General features: G+C 36.1%; 1 protein-coding gene and 1 non-coding gene across 2 annotated transcripts; one reads left to right on the plus strand and one right to left on the minus strand.

Annotated features, from left to right (window-relative positions):
• Nucleotides 1–275: 275 nt before the first annotated feature.
• On the minus strand, nucleotides 276–348 carry TRNAR-CCG (transfer RNA arginine (anticodon CCG)). The gene has a single exon. It is a non-coding gene; the product is annotated as a tRNA-Arg (tRNA).
• A 19-nt stretch (nucleotides 349–367) lies between these two features.
• CJD1 (Chloroplast J-like domain 1) lies at nucleotides 368–13,523 on the plus strand. The gene is made up of 10 exons (XM_028257397.2): nucleotides 368–643; nucleotides 7,068–7,164; nucleotides 7,389–7,493; nucleotides 7,628–7,705; nucleotides 8,653–8,708; nucleotides 10,458–10,515; nucleotides 11,325–11,450; nucleotides 11,599–11,694; nucleotides 12,641–12,712; nucleotides 13,183–13,523. Exons 1-10 carry the CDS (start codon nucleotides 537–539, stop codon nucleotides 13,243–13,245), a joined length of 858 nt encoding a protein of 285 aa, XP_028113198.2. The 5' UTR covers nucleotides 368–536; the 3' UTR covers nucleotides 13,246–13,523.
• The last annotated feature ends 4,377 nt before the right edge of the window (nucleotides 13,524–17,900 follow it).

Genomic DNA, 17,900 nt, shown 5'->3' on the forward strand with positions numbered 1-17,900 from the left:
TCTTGTATTTTTTGAATATTGAAATTTATTTAAATCTTATGGTGACGAGAACATTTCATTTAGTTGTCCAAATTTTAAGACATGACATTTTTATTCATTTACCTCTCTAAATAATAATAATAATAATAATAATGACAAAATCAGAAGGAAAAAAGGATTCTAAACACTAAAAAAAATAAACAATTTATCAATTTTAGAAAAAGTGAAAGACAATTTTGGAAAGAAAAACAAATGACGAAGTATAAACAAGACAAAACTAGAGGCATACAATAAGACGTTCACGGTGGGACTCGAACCCACAATCTCCCGCTCCGGAGGCGAGCGCCTTATCCATTAGGCCACGCGAACACCTTGCTCTAGATGTTCCAAACGTAACTATACTCACTAATAGATTTTACGCACTCAATTTTCAGGGTTTCATCCCAAACCCATTATCGAACTCCCAAAACCCCCCATTCATTGCACTGTATCTCTCTCTCTCTCTCTCTCACACACACACACACACACACACACAGACACACACAGGAGTCAAGACAATGGCTTTGGCAATCTCTAACGTCCTTCAATGTCCCAACTCTCAGTTTTCTCGGAAGAATTTCTCTCTCAAAGGTTCTGTTTCAAGCTTCTCCTCATCGGTTGTCAGGTAATTTTCTCGGAAGACCCAGAAAAAAGAAATTTTGTAATGATTTGAAGAAAATGTTATTATAATCTTTTATTGTTAGAAGTCTCACTTTGGAAATAATGTGAGTTATGTAGTAGTTACTCTTAGCTGAATTGAGATTTTTATTTTCAGAGAACTTAAAAAAGTTTATGGTGTATATTTTCTCAGCAACCAAACATTGAACACATGTACTTAAAATTCAAAGATTAAGGTGTATGAGTTCATATAGAGCACCCAGGGGAAGCAACCCAGTATGTAGAAACTATGCATAAAAATCCTATTCAAAGGCTTCTACAAAATTTAAAATTTGGATGAGGGATGAAGAAGCAACCCCTGAAAACCAAATGACTCTTCAATCTAAAAGTAAGTTATTTGCTAACAAAATTCTTCTAATTTTTTCAACCCACCCACACCACACCAACTAGATCACAACCATTGGAACCAATTGCCAAGCTCTCTTCGTACTACTTCTCTACCCCAGTGTTTTTTAAGGCGAAAAGCGAACCGAGGCGACAAGCTCTCCTAACGCCTAAGCGCGAGGCGACGAGGCGAGGCGAGGGCTTCATCGAATTGAGGCGACCAAAAACGATATTTTTTTTTAAATAAATAGTATAGACAAAAATATAAATATTTTCAAGAACCATCATGCATTTATCATTCCAAATACTAAATATCCATAAACAACAGAAAATATCCAACCAAGACAAATACAATCCAACAATCCAAAGGTTCAAAAAATCATCTTCAACATCAAGCAAATGAACTTCTTCTTCATTATCATTGGCTTCATCATATCCCTCCGCATCTTCTTCCTCTCCCCCATCTGAAATTGACTCTTCCTCATCAATAAGTTGTAATCTAGGTCTAGCTGCTGATTTTGAAGTTGAACGACCCCTTTCTATTGCCCTTGTTGATCTAGTTCTTTGACTACTTTCCTCAACTCCAGCAGCTCTAGCAACATCATCCCATGTCAAAGTATCATCCTCAAAGACAAGTTCCTCCTCCATCCTCCCAACCAACCACTCATTATTTTCATCAATATCTGTCAAAGTGATGGGATCAATTGTGTCACGAGAATTGTATCGACGTCTCAATGCTCTATTATACTTTACAAATACCAAGTCATTCAGAAGTTTTTGAGCTGACCTATTTCTCTTTTTGGTATGAATCTGCAAAAATTCAAACCAAATAAAAATATTCAAATTTTTATCTAGGTATTAATAAATTTATAGGTATTCATATTCACTACATTTAAAAATAGGTACTCACATGTTTAAACACACTCCAATTCCACTCACATCCAGATGAACTACAAGTTAGACTAAGAATTTTAATGACAAATGTTTGCAAATGTGGCGTTTCAGAACCATATGCACTCCACCAATCAGCTGTTGATTATAACTAATTAATTAGAAAAAATATTTAAAATATAAAAAACTAACTAAAATTACTCAAGTATAAAATATAGATCACCTGGTACCCTTGTAGTTCTTTGTCTAATGGCCAAAGCCATCCCAAAGAGACCTTCAGCTTTCTTATAGGTAGTTAACTCTACGCAAACTTTATCTTGTGTCTCATTACTTGGGACCAACCTTTGTATGCATTTATACAGGCCTGACATGACTTCCTTATCTTTCTCAATATTTGATTTTGCGTAAAAATACTCTGGGTTTAAATAATACCCAGCTGCATGCAAAGGCCTATGCAATTGAACATTCCATCAATTGTCAATTATTTCAAAAAACTCCTTGTACTTCTCTTCATTTCCATTAAATGATTTTGCAATGGCTTCTTTAGCCCTATCCATTGCCTCATAAATATATCTCATGGGAGGCTTTCTCTCACCATCAACCAATCGCAACACACGAACAAGAGGACTTGATATTTTGGGGGCATAAAGAACAGTGTTCCAAAAAGAAGGCATTAATATGACTTGTGCTGTCTTTTTACCCTATGGTTCCTTCGCCCATTTGCTTGTGGTCCATTCCTCTGAAGTGAACATCTTCTTCAAGTTAGTTTGTTGTTGATGAATCCTTGATAAAGTTAGAAAAGCAGTTGCAAATCGAGTTTTTGCTGGCTTGATCAAATCCTTGCACTGGGTAAATTGCCTCATCATATTCAACAAACCAGAGCGGTTCACAATATAACCATGCACCGCAATTGCCTTTTCAAATGTCTTGTTAAAGTTGGGAATTTTGAAAATGTCCTCCAACATCAAGTCCAAGCAATGAGCTGCACATGGTGTCTAATACAAATGTGGCCGCTTTGCCTCCAAAAGCTTCCCTATTACGAGTTTAAAAAAAAAAAAAGATCCCTATATGAGAATTGCATATTCATATTGTAAGTAAGTACTAAGTAAATGTATACTACTAAGTTATTAACCGGCCAACACATTTGTTGAGGCACTATTTGTAACAACTTGAACCACGTTGGCTTCACCAATACACTCCACAAAGTTGTCAAGCAATTCAAACATCTTATTTGCATCATTGGATAAGTTAGAAGCATCAACGGATTCAATAAACATTGATCCTCTTGGGCAATTAACCAAAAAATTAATTAATGCCTTGTTTCTTTTGTCCTTCCACCCATCGGCCATTAAAGAGCATCCATATGTTACCCACTCTTTTTTATGATCCTTCATGGTCTTATTAGTGTGGTCTACCTCTTTCTGCAAATAAGGAATCCGCACCTCATGGTAACTTGGTGGTTTCATGCCAGGACCATATTGCCCAAAAGCTTCAACCATTGGCCCAAAACTATTGTAGTTCACAACATTGAAAGGTATACTCGTATCATACATCCACCTTGAAAACCAAACAAGAGCCCGATCTCTCAACACCTTCTTGCTAGGATCATTATCATCAATTCTTGTTTGCTTCCCCTTGGCTCTAGGATTTTGCACCGCAACTTCCAGATCAGGGGTGAAGTACACATCCATGGGTCCCTTTTGCTTTGGTTGTTTGGAAGCAACAGATTTAGAGGAGCTACTTCCTTGTTGTCAATGGGTAGAACCTTGTGTAGGAACATGCCTTTTACCATGTTGATTTATCTCAAGAATTTCATCATCATCATCTTCATCATTATCCATCTCATCAAAATCAGGAACCATCCTCAATTGGACCTTTGATTGACTTTTTTGAGACATAGTCTTTAATCTCTTCTTTGACATGAGATGGACATTTTTTACAAGCAACAACATTTTTATAACCACCAGCAAGATGTTACTTGACTCGGTAAACACCGCCATTCATTTCTTTGTCACAAAAGTTGCAAATGAACTTTGAAAGGTTTTGGGGATTTACCATCTGTGCATATTGCCATGCCGGATCTTTTTTACTTTCACTCGACTTCGACATCTAATTCTAACCAACCAAGCAATTCAATGTTACGAAACGAAGAAACAATTTAAATGCAAACAAATAAACAGTTTTGGCATAAAAAAATTAAAGAACAACATATTTTTAGCAACAAAATAATTGAAATTTTTTTAGTAAATAATTGAAATTTTTCAGCAAAATTAATTGAAATTTTTTCATTAAATAATTGAAAATTTTCAGCAAAATAATTGAAATTTTTTCAGTAAATAATTGAAATTTTTCAGCAAAATTAATTGAAATTTTTTTAGCAAAATAATTATATAATTAACACAGAAAAATAATTGTAAAATAACACAAAAAAACAATTAAAAAAAAGAAAGAAGACAAGGAGAGAAAAAAATTAACAGAGTAGAGTTAACAAAATAATTAACAGAACTAGGAGAGAGAGAGAGAGAGAGAGAGAGAGAGAGAGAAAGGAAGGAAGAAGAGAGTATAATTTTTCAAAGCAACAGAGTAAAAAAAAAATTAAAAAAAAAAAAAGGTCTGCCTACAGAAACAGAGTATAATTTTTCAAATCAGAGTCAAAAAAAAAAAGATGAAGAAAGGAAGAAGAGACAGAAGGAAGAAGAAGAAAAGAAGACGAAGACGAAGACGCAGCAGCAGGAGAAGAAAGGAAGAAGAAGAAGAAGAAAGGAAGGTACTCATCTTTGATAATTGACTGAAACGATGTCCGAAGAAGGAAGAAGCAGCTGCAGGTAGTCAGTCAGGTCGTTCGAAGCAAATGCCGACTGAGAGGAAGTCGACTTAGGGTTTCGACTTCATATTTAGTAGAAAGCAATTATAAAGTGCATCATATGTCCACAAATAGCACAAAAGTCATCCAAATGAAGGGCCCAGATCTTTCGAACTGAAATCAGACCAAAATTGGTGATGCGTCGCTTCGAATCGCCTCTCGCTTTGTCGCCTTAGCCTCGCTTCATGCGCTTTGACTTCGTCTCACCATTTCGCCTCGCCTCAATGAGTATGAAAAGCTTCATCGTCGCCTCGCCTCGCCTCGCTTAGCGCTTAGGCGAGCGCATAGTCACGCCTCTGAGAGCATCTCCAAGGGAATAGTTAAACAGGCTTGTTAGGCATTTTAGCTAATGTAAGTCTAATTTTGAGATCCAATGGGCTAGCTATTGGGCTAGCTATTTTACCATCCTATTTTTTTGGTGGCTGCAATTGAAGAGCCCTAGAGGCTCTCCAAACAATTATATATGTATATATTTTAGATTTTTGTATATTTATGTCTTGGATTTGAGATTTTATATATTATATATGTGTGTGTGTGTGTGTGTATATATGTAGCAATTATATATTTTTTTTTGAATGGCATGTAGCAATTTTTATATGTTCTTTCAATTCTGTTTGATGAATTATGGAATAACTTATTTTGTATTTTGTATTTTTTTTTCTCTTCATTCTACAGGTTTTGTATATTTGTATGGGCAAATTTATTATTATTGCAAATTTATATTAGAAAAATATCAACAATTAGTATTTTTTTATTTTAAAAATTAATTAAGTTAGTTTTAATAATTAGCTAAAATAAAGAGCGTGGTTGGAGAATACAATAGCTAAAGTAATTAGGTAAAATAAAGAGTGTACTTTTTTTGTACTTTAACTAGTGAAAAGTAGAGAGTGTGGTTGGAGTTGCTCTGATAACACTGCTCTACCCTAGCTGTTATGCCGGAAGAAATCAACTCCGCCACCAAGGGAACACCCACTACACACCAAACAAAGAAAAAAGGCGGACCACAACTCTGTCGCCATTCACAATGAATGAGAGGGTGATTCACTGACTCTCCGTCTTTTTATGGTAAGAATCATGTGTCCAACACCATAAGAATTTTACCATGTGTCCCACAGACAAAGAAAGCCATTTTAGGTGGAGCTTAGAATCCCACTTCCCTTTCCACAACTAAAGAAGCTTCCTATGACGTTTAATGACATCATAAAAAAGATTTAATGCTAAAATTGTCGGTCATTCAGTTCGCGCCTCAAAGCAATGTCACAGCAAAAGATATGGTCACCGTTCAAAATTAGCTAATCTTTAACCATAGCTTCCCTATTAAGTGCAAGCTGTGCCACAATTGGAAATGTTTCCTCCATCCTACCGATACTACACCATCTATAGCTCCAAAATTTCACTCCTTCCCTGTACCCCATACCACACCATCTATATGTTACATAGAACTCGTGTACTTACAATTCAAAAGATTTTGGTGCATAAGTTCATGTCATGTAAACTTCATGTTTTATGAAGAAACAAATATGTAACACATGAATATATTTGTTCTCTCTCTCTCTCTCTCTCTCACACACACACACACACACACACACACACACATGCAAACAATATCTATATGTGTGTACCTAGCTTCATATATTAATACATTACTAGACATACAAAGGCATATAGGTGCATATATGTGGATGCAAATGTGATTGCTGGAGCGGCCTGGGTGCATCAGTGTAAAACCCAGTTGGATCATTAGACTGCTACATGGCAAGCCTTAGAAGCAATTAAATAGGCTCTGGCAATGATAAGAAGGAAAAAGAAAACTCCAATGTGGGAAAGCAAAAAGAGGCTCAGGATTGGTTTTCATAGAATAACGAAAGGAACAGGCTGAAAGCAGAGTGCTGAAACCATAGTTTGCTTCAGGCTTAGGCCTTTTTTGAGTGTTTCTTAAGCCTTTTGTTTTATTTGTTCCTTTCCGTTATCCTTTATTTTTTTGATATTTTGTTTCTGATTACCAGCTGGAGAATTGAAGAATTTTTTTTATGGTTTGTAAAATAAAATTAAAAAAACTCAGGACCATTTTTATTGGACTGAATAGACCCATAGATATATCTTTCCAGAGTTTAAAACATTAATTTTGTTTCAGGATTTTGAATCATAATTCATAAACATGTGGTAAAAAGAATGAAAGTTTCAGGCTATGCTTTGTTTAGGTCATTACTTTGGAAGGATAGCCCTTTAGTCTGTTTTTTCTATTTTACTCCATCATCAATTATTTACATCACGAGGATATTGGATATGCCAGGTTTCGTAGAACATCTCCACAGGATAAAAGGGTGATTTGTGCTTCTTCATCGGCAGCAGGAAGTTCAGGTTCAGACAGTGACTTTAACCCATATCAGGTAGTTTCGGCTAGCACCCTGTTCGCTCTCTAGAAGTGACAATTGACTGAAGTATGAGCAATTCGTTATTTCTTTTTGATTGGTCATATGAACTTTTCACCTCCCAACCCCCTCCTTTTTCTTTTTCTCAAACTCAACTCAACTCAAGAAGCCTTTATCCTAGTTACTTGTGGTTGGGTCTCCTTTTTCTATTTCTCTGTTTTTCATGTTACTTATTCTTCTAGGTGCTTGGCGTAAGCCCCATTGAAGGATTTGATGTGATCAAAGCAGCATATACAAGAAAACACAAGGATGCAGAGAGGAGAGGTGATGAAGTGACTGCCGCCCAAGTAGGCTATTAGGCTATTATTGTTCTTTTCTTGTGAAATTCTCTTGTTTGTAATAAAAAAAAAAATTTGGGGGGTGAAAATGAGTATATGTAATTACTTTGGGGATTTGTGCCTTTTAAATGTATTGTTTCCAGTTAGAAAAGGCGTATGACAAAGTCATGATGGCACAGTTGACAAACCGAAAGAAAGGTGTGACATTTGGTTCATTTAAGGTATATTTAACTGATCTTTGTTTGGCTTGCTTCAAGTTTCTCACCTTTTTTGAGGGATAAAACCTCAAGTTCCATATTTCTTGAGGCACTAATGCTGAGAACGAAGGCCTGTGTAGATTTTGTTGGTTTTTGTGGATTAGTTTTTTACTCTGGTTTTGCTTTATGTGGATTTTGCCGATTTTTGTGGGTATTGACTTCTCTTTTTGCTGGTTTGTGTGGATTTTGCTCTGGTTTTGATTTTTGTTGTGGTGGTGGGGGAAGAGAGACTGTGGTGGTGTGTGGTGGTGGAGGGGGGAAGAGGATGGGGGTGGTGGTGCTGTGTGTTGTGTGGTAGTGGCTCTGTGGCTGTAAAGTGTTGTTGCCATGTGATGGTGATGAATGAGAAAAGAGAAAAATGAGGGGAAAAAATAATAAAGAGGCATAAGTGAGAGAGACCCATAAAATTGGGCTAGGTTTAAGAATTGGGTAGAGCAAGGTAAAAAAAGTAATTTCAATAGGGTAAAGAAGGTTAAAAATATAATTTTACATTGTCCGTTAGTTCTGTTAACTTGACCATTATTTGAGGGGAGGTCATTGTAATTATGCCAAAAGTGAGGGGCTAGATGTAATTTCACCAAGCCTTAGGGGACGTCAGTGTAATTTACCCTTTTATGTTGTCTAATAAGTATGCTTGCAGTCAGCTTTGAGCACTTCATCTCATGTTTCATTTCAATTTATAACCCAACAGTGTGGCCTAGAGAAGCTTTGTTCAGAAAACTTGTGCTTAAGTTGTATCACCTCTTTTGCCTGGGGGAAATTCTCAAATCAATACACTGCTTGCATACTTGAATGCTTTTCCAATATGCTTGATGTCTGTTGCTTAATTCTGTAATTTTGTTTTATCATTCATCTCTCCCTTTTCTTAAATTCTTATAACATTCTTACATGCTTATAATTTTGTTATTCAGGTTTCAAAGGATATTAAGTATGCTGATAAGCAGCCAGTATTACCATGGGGGCCAAGGTCTGTCTTTGCATTTGAAAATAGTGCCATTGCAAACCCTTTTTATCTGTCCGTTTCTCATTTTTTACCAATTTATCACTGTTGGCTGTATCCGAACTCCAGAAGTAATAAAACTACTTCAGCAATGCAACCATATCTATGGGCTATGACAGATGAGTCTTGGCCTCTTCGACACTGATGGACATGTCTGCAAATATCTAACAAATGTCTTTTGCTTTAGTTTATTTTTGGGAAAAAAAAAAAAAGAAAAAAAGAAGAAGAAGAAGAAGAAGAAGAAGCAAAAGTGGACGAGTCGACAATCTTGGCACATGTATAACATGCCATTGATGCTGGGAAATTCTTTCAAGAATAAGGGGGAGAAGAGAACCATAATGAAGCGTTTATATCTAAAAAATATTTAAATGGTTTGAAAAACAAGGAATAAAAGAGGTCACAGAAGTTTCTAATCAAATGGAGTGGGGGAGAAGAAAATTGGCCGTGGTATTACTGCATATATTTCGATGACTTCTTCTCTTTTATGCATTGATTTGTCTTTTTTGTATTTCAAACCTGCCCCTGACCATGCCCAATCAACATCCGTTGCCTCATTTTCTACATATTGAATCCATATGGTTATTGATGATTGTTGAATAACTTGATATTTGTTGGGCTAATTTTCTAACGACTTAAGCTTTTGGGACTAGTGGTAGCCTAACATTGTGTTGGAACCTATGTTATACGGACTCTTTGGAATTTCGAAGGTACTCGTGTCGACACGACACGACACGGGGGTGCAAGATACAGCCAGGATACGGCTCCTTATAAACGGATACGGCAGAAGAATCGAAAGAGGAGAGAGCGAGGAGAGAACCTGACCTTGGACTTCAATCTGACTTGGTTGCAGAGCATCGATCGATCTGTGAAGTTGATCGATCTGCGAAGTCGATCTACTGTGCTCCTTCGTCTTCCCCTTTGATCTCAATCTCGATCGTCTCTTCATCACACTCTCTCCCTCTCTCTCTCTCTTTCTTTTTTGATCAGTCTGTCTCTGACTCTTCTTTTTAATATAATTTGAATTATATATAATATAAACTATATTAATATAATATTATTCATATTATATAATATTATTTATTCAAAAAAATATTATATAATATAATATATCATAAATAAAATAATTTTTAAATAATTTTTATGTCTAAAATTAAAATAATTTATTTTATCATATATGATATAATTTATTTTATGTCTAAAATAATGTTTATAATTTTTATTTATTATTTATTTGTTATTTTTTTTAATAAAATTTGTTATTCCTTGAACTTTTTAAACTCGTCTTCATATAATAAATATATTTAAAAATAACTATTTAACGTATCCCCGTACCCATATCCTAATTTGGATCCATATCCACGTATTCTTAATTTTTAATTTTAAAGTGTCCGACCCTTAGATGCACACCCGTACCTGATACCTGCACCCGAGTCTGTGTAACGTAGGTCGGAACTTAGGTTGGGGGAGATCTTGGTTCTCGTCTCTCCATGTGCAAAACAGGATTGCATGTGAGGGAGAGTGTTGAATAGCTTTGTGAAAATTTAATATATATTTTCTTGAAATCATGCCTTTGAACTTCTATATATAATTATTACATAGTCAGGATATTCCAGTCTAATCTTCCCAGCTTTTTATCCCCTACAACCATTTGTTAATATATTGGGTACTTTTACAACATTATGTAGTTCTTTAATCCATTGTGTGCTGCGGTTTCAGGTTCACCAAGTCCAGTGTTCAAGATATGCGTATCAACCTGGCAATATCTGCTGTATTTGTAAGTGGTGAAATTATTGCTTTATTATTTTTTTATCTGCGGATCTAGTTCCTCTCCAATAACCTAGGCAGAAATTACAATGATACATATATACGTCTCATTATCAAAATCCTAATTCATGCTCTTTCTATATGTTAATATGCTAGTCCCGAATTGCATTCTTGCATATCTGCTTCATTACTTTGTATATGCTTAACTTTCTCTTGGGATGGTTTTTTTTTTTTTTGGTTGTGATCATCAAGTAGCTTCTGGCTATTTCGTAATTTTTATAGTGCTCAACCTTTTAAAGATCTGAAATACATGATATTTATTATAAATGGGTCTGTTCTTTCGAACTAGTGTAACTATATTCATATCCTTCAAATTATTGCAATAAAATATTTTGGCAGTCAAAGATGGCAGGTTAAAATCCCTATCCTGATCAAATTATCTTACGATTCATTTGGGCAATATTGATCCAAATCGTGTAAAATATCCCTTTTAGATGTCAAAATTTTACAAATTTTCTTAGATTGCCTGAAACCTTGAGAAAAGGATTTGGTGCAAATTTACTGATTATTGTCCGGTTAGAGACATTAAGATGAGATTTGAGTTTCAACCCACTTTAGATTGTGTGGTATATGTGGTGGACTGTGTTTCTTGGCCAAACAAGCCAATATTTTAAGCCACAGCATGACTACTGTAATGCACTAGAAGAATCAGTTTTTATTTTCTTTATATTGCTTCAGATTTTTAATTGACGTGGTACTGCTCCTTCCTTCTATTTTTATGTTACTGATCCTCATCTTTTCTCTTGGTCTTTTTTGCAGACTGCTTGGGTTTTTATCAAGCGAAATGCTGAATGGAAACCTTTGCAGTTCCTAGCCTTTGTGTTTGTGTATCGGATTTTTGAAAAGTTGAAAGCCTTCGAACCACCTACATCTCCAACATTTACGGTGAGCTGTGCTTAGATCTGGAAGTTTGGATTGTCATTTTCCATCTTTAATGGTGTCTGCTGAAAGAAGCATGTTTACTTTTTATCTTGGAACCTGCTACTTATTATCATTTTTATTTGCTGATTATTTAAGTGGGTATTGGCTGCAGGAGGAGGGTGAAGATGAAGGGCGAGCATTACGAATGGGAAAAAGGCTTCTTCGTTCTCTAGCGCTGGTTTTTGGTTGTATAGCTCTTTCATCTTTGGTATGTGTTTCCATTGGAGTATTCTGTACAACTCCAAAAATTATTCACATATGATGCATGACGGAGCTATAAGTAAAGGAATTAAGGCTGCCTAATTTTGAATAATGGTGTGAGCTTGATTTTCTTGTGTTTAAGATTGAGAAACTAAGATCAATTGGGATTGAAATGAGGTCTTACATGTTATAGAATTAAAGGAATAAAGATTACTTGGACTGAGTGCTTAAAGAAAGGGGCTTTGCTATATTGGTTCCGGTTCAAGGGTAAACTTGTTACATATTTTAAAGGAAAATTTTGTTGAAATTATATAGAATTAAGGTCAAATAAAGATTTTAGAGATGCATTGGTGGGGTAAACTAGAGTAAGATTTGTTATTAAAGATCTAGGATTTGGGGAAAGTAGCCTTCTTTCAAGGGCCATAGTTGTGTTGTGTGCACACTACTGCTGGAATTAGAAGAAAGAACATAATGCAGAAAAGGGAAAAATGAAAATAGAAACGGAATAAGCATCCTTGGTCTGTGTGTGTGTGTGTAAATCACATTTTAGAAATCTCACCTAGAAGAAGCTAATGGAGAGTCACCATTAAAAGCCAGCAAAAATAGCACCAATTGAAGGTAAGTTGTGAGAAAATAGGCTGAGCAAAGATCTATAGATGCAATGGTAAGGAAGAGTGATATGATCATCATAAATAGTAATGTTAGAGAAAGGGGAAGACTTGACTGACATGGATATGGTAGAAAAAAGAATATATGAATTTATTTAATTTTACTAGCATTGACAGAGCACAATGATGAAAATTATTCAGGTAGCCAACCACACTTGATGGGAATTTGGGGGGAGACAGCTTAGTTTGGTTTGGTTTGGTTTTAAAATGTGAATTTAGATGGTTAACATTTCCACATCAGATCATCTTTGATTTTCATCAAATTTTCTTGATTGTTTATTGCAGGGATTCACTGGTGTACTGAATTTGATCGAGTTTGTTGGTAGTTACATTCCTGCTTTTCTATATAATAACCAGGTACTAACAGTAATCTGTTTTATAGAAGAAACATACTTTCAGCGTATAAGTACATGCGTGACATTCATGCTTTAAATTTCTGTATATCTGGTTTCTACGTTTCCAAACTGTTAGAGAGCTCAGTTTCTATACACCACCACGTTTCTGCTTATATATCTAGAATGAGTTGTTTCTACATTTCCCACATAGACCCCACTTCCAACTTCATCAACGTCTTCCTTGACCACTCTTCTCTGAATTATAAAAGGCTTCCTGATTTTTTTTTTTGGAACAATGTAGCCATGCACCAACAAAATAATGTAAATGCAAATTATATTACATGAAATTCTTTTACAAAGAAAATATTTTCAGTGCTAGTTATGTTACTTCAAAACAAGCGGGGCCTTAATTTCAATTTATTGGGCCTCGTCTATTGTTAATTTCTTGCTTCCATGTGCTTGTTACGCATTGACGAGTTTGTGCTTGTGCAGGAACTTTTTGTCACTGCTTCAACCGCACTCATGCTCTATGTTTTGGCATCATACTACAGATGACGAATCACTTCACACACTGCGGGACAAGATATCAAGTTATTGTTGTGTTTTCCAATACTTTGGCTATGAAATTTTGTCAAATAGACTGAATTTTACAATTTAAAGATATCAAAGGGAAAGGAAAAAGTATTGGTTGTGTCATGAACTTGAAGTGAATCAGAAGCCCTTTGAGGACTAAAATTAGCAAGGCATCGGTATACACGCGAATTTAGGAAGAATATTGCTTTGCTAATTCAAAATTTTTGTTAATAATCACTATGGTTTTTATTTATTCCCTATATCTTGTTTTTCTAGTTATTTACAATTTTTTATTTTTATTTTTAAATGCATTTGACTTTGATAAGTAACTTTTCTTCTATCTTTATTTGGCTATACAGGGGCATTTCAAGATCTTTGTTTCAATTATATTTTTTTCCACATTTCTTAGGTGATTGTCACACATCTTTAGTACTCCCTCAATGATAATATTGTATAAATTGAGGTGGGTTGTAGCATTGGGGACGCCCATAATTTTATACAACAAATTAATTCTTGGATCTAGGTCGATTTTGGTGCTTTTGCAGTATGACGTAGACCACGTTAAAAATGACATTTTGGGTTTTCTTATGAAAAACAATTTAAAATGAAATCTTTATCTAGTGTACCATTATATTTAAAAGTTTCTTTGAAAATAATATTAATAAAAGGGACATTTACATACAAGTCTCATTTTGTAAATTTATAATCTATTAAATTCTAGATAAAATTATTTGTTCCTTCAAGTCTCATTAATTTTTATTAGATCAATTTACCCTTTCAAGACCTCCTCGCTGCCAAACAATTGTTGTCTTCATTCTTTTTTTCTTACTTTTACACCCACTCCCCAACAACAACAACAACAACCAAACAGACTCTCTCTCTCTCTCTCTCTCTCTCTCTCTCTCTCTCTCTCTCTCTCTCTCTTCCCTTCCCACAGACCCAGTCTCTGGTCTCCTCCGTACGACTCCTCCTCTGCCTCGGTCTCTCCCCTCTCACCTCTGACACTTTCGATCGTTTCCCCTTCATCTAGTGCGTCGTCGGCTCTAGCACTGACCTCAACCACGTCGACCTCACCGCTTGCCACAGCCGTGGTATCACTGTCACCAACACTGGCGACGCCTTCTCCGCTGATGCCGCTGACCACTTCTTCCATGAGCCAACTCAGTAGATAGAGATTCACCACTTGATACAGATTGCGGATGAGCCGTCAGGTCTAATCATCTCAGCTAAAACAGAAGGACTAAATACATGCTGCATGTCATAAAGGAGTTTATTAACTAGTAGAATAATACACAACTAAAAAGCACTGTTCCACCATGGACCACATATAGAAGCAAATGCAAAAACTGAAAAAACAGAAGTCTTCATTACTTCTTGATTTCAAGATGTGTAAACTGAGAAATTTTTCAATTTTTTATAGTTTTAAAATTGAGAATATTATCAGTTTAAAATTGAAAAAATGATAATATTCTCAGTTTTAACACAGAAAAATTGAAATCATTCTCAATTTTAAATTGAGAACATTCTCAGATTTGGAACTGAGAATGTCTCGGTTTTTACCTACAAACATTCTCAGCCTACGGGCTGCTTTGTTCTTTGGAAGCCATTGAAATGGTCCTTGGGAGAGAATATGAGAGAGTACAAAATTATGATTTAACTACGTCGAATGTATTTTGGCTTCATTTTTTATATTAGAGAGAGATAGTCTGAAACCAAAAAAAAAAAAAAAAAAAGAGAGAAAAGAAATGAGAGAGAAGGGGATGTTTGGTGGTGGCTGTTGTTGGGGAGTGGGTGTAAAAGTAAGAGAGAGAGAATGAAGACAACAATGGATGTTTGGCAATCTTATTAGATATACAGTTGTTTGGGTTAAAGGGCAAAACTTCTTTTTAGAGCATCTCCAACCACATCCTCTTCTTAAGAGGATGAAAATAATATTTTTTATTCAAAAAGTAAATATAGAGGAGGTCACTATTCATTCAAACTCCAACCACAAACCTTCATTTTCTTCATTCAAACTCCAATGAAAAAGTAATTTTTGTTCATTAATAAATATTTAATTTTAAAATTTTTGTAAAATATATTTAATATTATACTCATTTTAAAAGTATGATTTTATATTTTTTATTGATGTCAATTTTATAAAAATTAAATTTACATATTAAAAGTTATTTTGAATATAATAAGAAATGTAGAGTGAATAGTGTTTTAGAGGCTCCTTCATTTTGTTCATCCTCCCTTCATATTTGAAGGATCAATCCATCTTCCATCATTTGGGAGGAAGAAATGAAGGATGGGTTGGAGCTCAATATTAGAAAGGATCCTTCATATTTGAAGTTTTGAAGGATGGGTTGGAGATGCTCTTACCTGTAAATGGGACTTACTGGTTCAAAAACTTTTTGACAGGACTTAAACTACTATCAAATATGTAGATAGGACTTTTAGGTAATTAATCCTTAATAAAATGCACTTGTGTATAGAAGATCACGAATTTGGCTGTCCTTTCTTCTAATCAATTACATTTAAAAAATAAAAAAAAATTCACTAAAAAAATGTTTTACTGGTTCTCAAAAAACAAATGTTTTACTAACAATAAAGAATAAGGATAGATAAATTACGCTACTTAATTGTAAATTAATCACCTAGAAAAAATTGGAAGCTTGGAGCCCACATTTTAAAGGAAATGTTTAGATTATGATAAGTTGAGTGTTTAGTTTTTGAGTTACAAGATATTTATAGCCTGTGATTAGTCTAAATTTTTTAAGGACTAAATTGTATGTAATTTTTAGTGTAGGAAACTCACATTAACGTAGGGCAAACAAATTTTCCGGATTTGTCCATACGGGTTTTGTTTTGATTTTAATTGGGACCTTCACAAGTGTAGATGGTGGGATTGGATCCCGGATTAGTTAGTCCAAGATACAGATACTGAGTTAAAAAAAAAAAAAAAAAAACTAGTTTGAGAAAATTCATTAGCATTTTTCTTTTCAAAAATACGATGCATATATTTTTTAAAACAAATATAGTGAGATTATATTATTACAACTATCATATCATTCTAATTTTTTTTAATAATATATATTGACATGAGTAAGCCCATAAAGGATATGGCCCACCACCTCAGATCCAATCCATGATTCAAATACTAAAACCCAACACTCGTGAAACCCAGCGTTGCACCAAACATCAGTAACATCTAAACACTTGGCAAGTAGAGAATTACCCACATCAGCAAACAAAAATCCTGCAAAGTTATTACACCACACATCAGCCATTAATGAGCTTTTCTGCAGCATTTATTGCGATAACCCTTCCCCGTCGGGACAGAACGGCCTCAACAAAAATCATGCAAAGTTATTACACCACACATCAGCCATTAATGAGCTTTCCTGCAGCATTTATTGCGATAACCCTTACCTTGAACAAGGTAAGCTAGAGCATAGACTTTCGGCCAAGGTGATAGGTCGGAAGGGACAACGAAATGATTAGCAGAGGATATAAGCAGACATCGAAGACAAAGAAAGGGTTAAGCTTTTCTATCACTAATTTATCTCTACATTCCATCTCTTTTTCTAACTTGCTCGTCGGAGGGTTCGCTGGGGGACTCCCCGTTCCCCGTTGAACTCTTGTGTAGATCTCTCTGTGGGCTTAGTACCTTGGGCACCGGTTTGGGAAGCGTTGATCAATCCGACCCGTTTCATCTGGAACACGTTGTATCATCAGTTGGCGCCGTCTGTGGGAATCCTTTTGCTCCGTGCGCCAGTTGTACTCATTGTCGCCGGAGACCCCTTTCCAATAACCCCTCCCTACCACCCACCAAGGTGGATGGTCACAACTAGATCCATGGCTTCTCACCACAATGTTGCTGACCACCAAGCCGACCCTCCCAATCCAAACAACCCGCCGTAGTACTTCGCAGAACATACCAACAACATCAACCGCTTAGCAGAGCAGAACCAAACCCTGATCAATGCTTTGCTTCAAAGAGACCTTCCCGTCCCTCATCCTCCACCTCAAGATATCCCACCCAACCAAGAACGAGCCCCGAGCCATCCTATCCAACAGCCCTACCCACCCAACTTGGAAGGCTTGCAACCCCCTCCCCCAGATATGAACCCATCACCCCGGGCCCCATATCCATTGGTCCAGGCACCCACTGCCGAGGGAGAGGCTAGTAGTGTCCAGCCTTCGCTGCATTCCAGTAGTGACAACGTTCCTCTCTGGGACGCAAAACTCTGAGCCATGAAGCTCCAGCTCCAAGGAGTCATGCAGAACATACAGAATAAACCATCTACCACGGCTAACTCACCGTTCATTGCCTCCATCAGGGACAAACCCTTACCTCCTAAGTTCAAAATGCCCTCGCTTGACTCTTTCGACGGCACAACGGACCTGATTGACCCTTTGGAAACTTATAGGACCCTCATGGTCCTCCATGCATTCCCAGACGAGATCATGTGTCGAGCTTTCTCCGTAACACTCAAGGGGTCGGCTCGACTCTAGTTTAGTCAACTGTCAATAGACTCTGTCTCCACTTTCCAGTACCTAAGTGATTCCTTTCTCAGCCATTTCATTGGTGCCCAGCGCCAGCGGCGTCCGGCAACCCAGCTTCTCAACATGCGTAAGACCGAGAGGGAGTC

This window comes from Camellia sinensis, chromosome 8 (genome assembly GCF_055761805.1).
Source record: "Camellia sinensis isolate YWXY chromosome 8, ASM5576180v1, whole genome shotgun sequence".
In the NCBI taxonomy this organism is placed as follows: Eukaryota; Viridiplantae; Streptophyta; class Magnoliopsida; order Ericales; family Theaceae; genus Camellia; species Camellia sinensis.

Bases quoted from the DNA above. Each gene is read 5' to 3' on its own strand.
- CJD1 (XM_028257397.2), top strand. From the start codon at position 537: ATGGCTTTGGCAATCTCTAACGTCCTTCAATGTCCCAACTCTCAGTTT. The intron at 10,516-11,324 runs GTAAGTGGTGAA...TCTTTTTTGCAG, and splicing joins TGGCAATATCTGCTGTATTT to ACTGCTTGGGTTTTTATCAA. The intron at 12,713-13,182 runs GTACTAACAGTA...GTGCTTGTGCAG, and splicing joins CTTTTCTATATAATAACCAG to GAACTTTTTGTCACTGCTTC.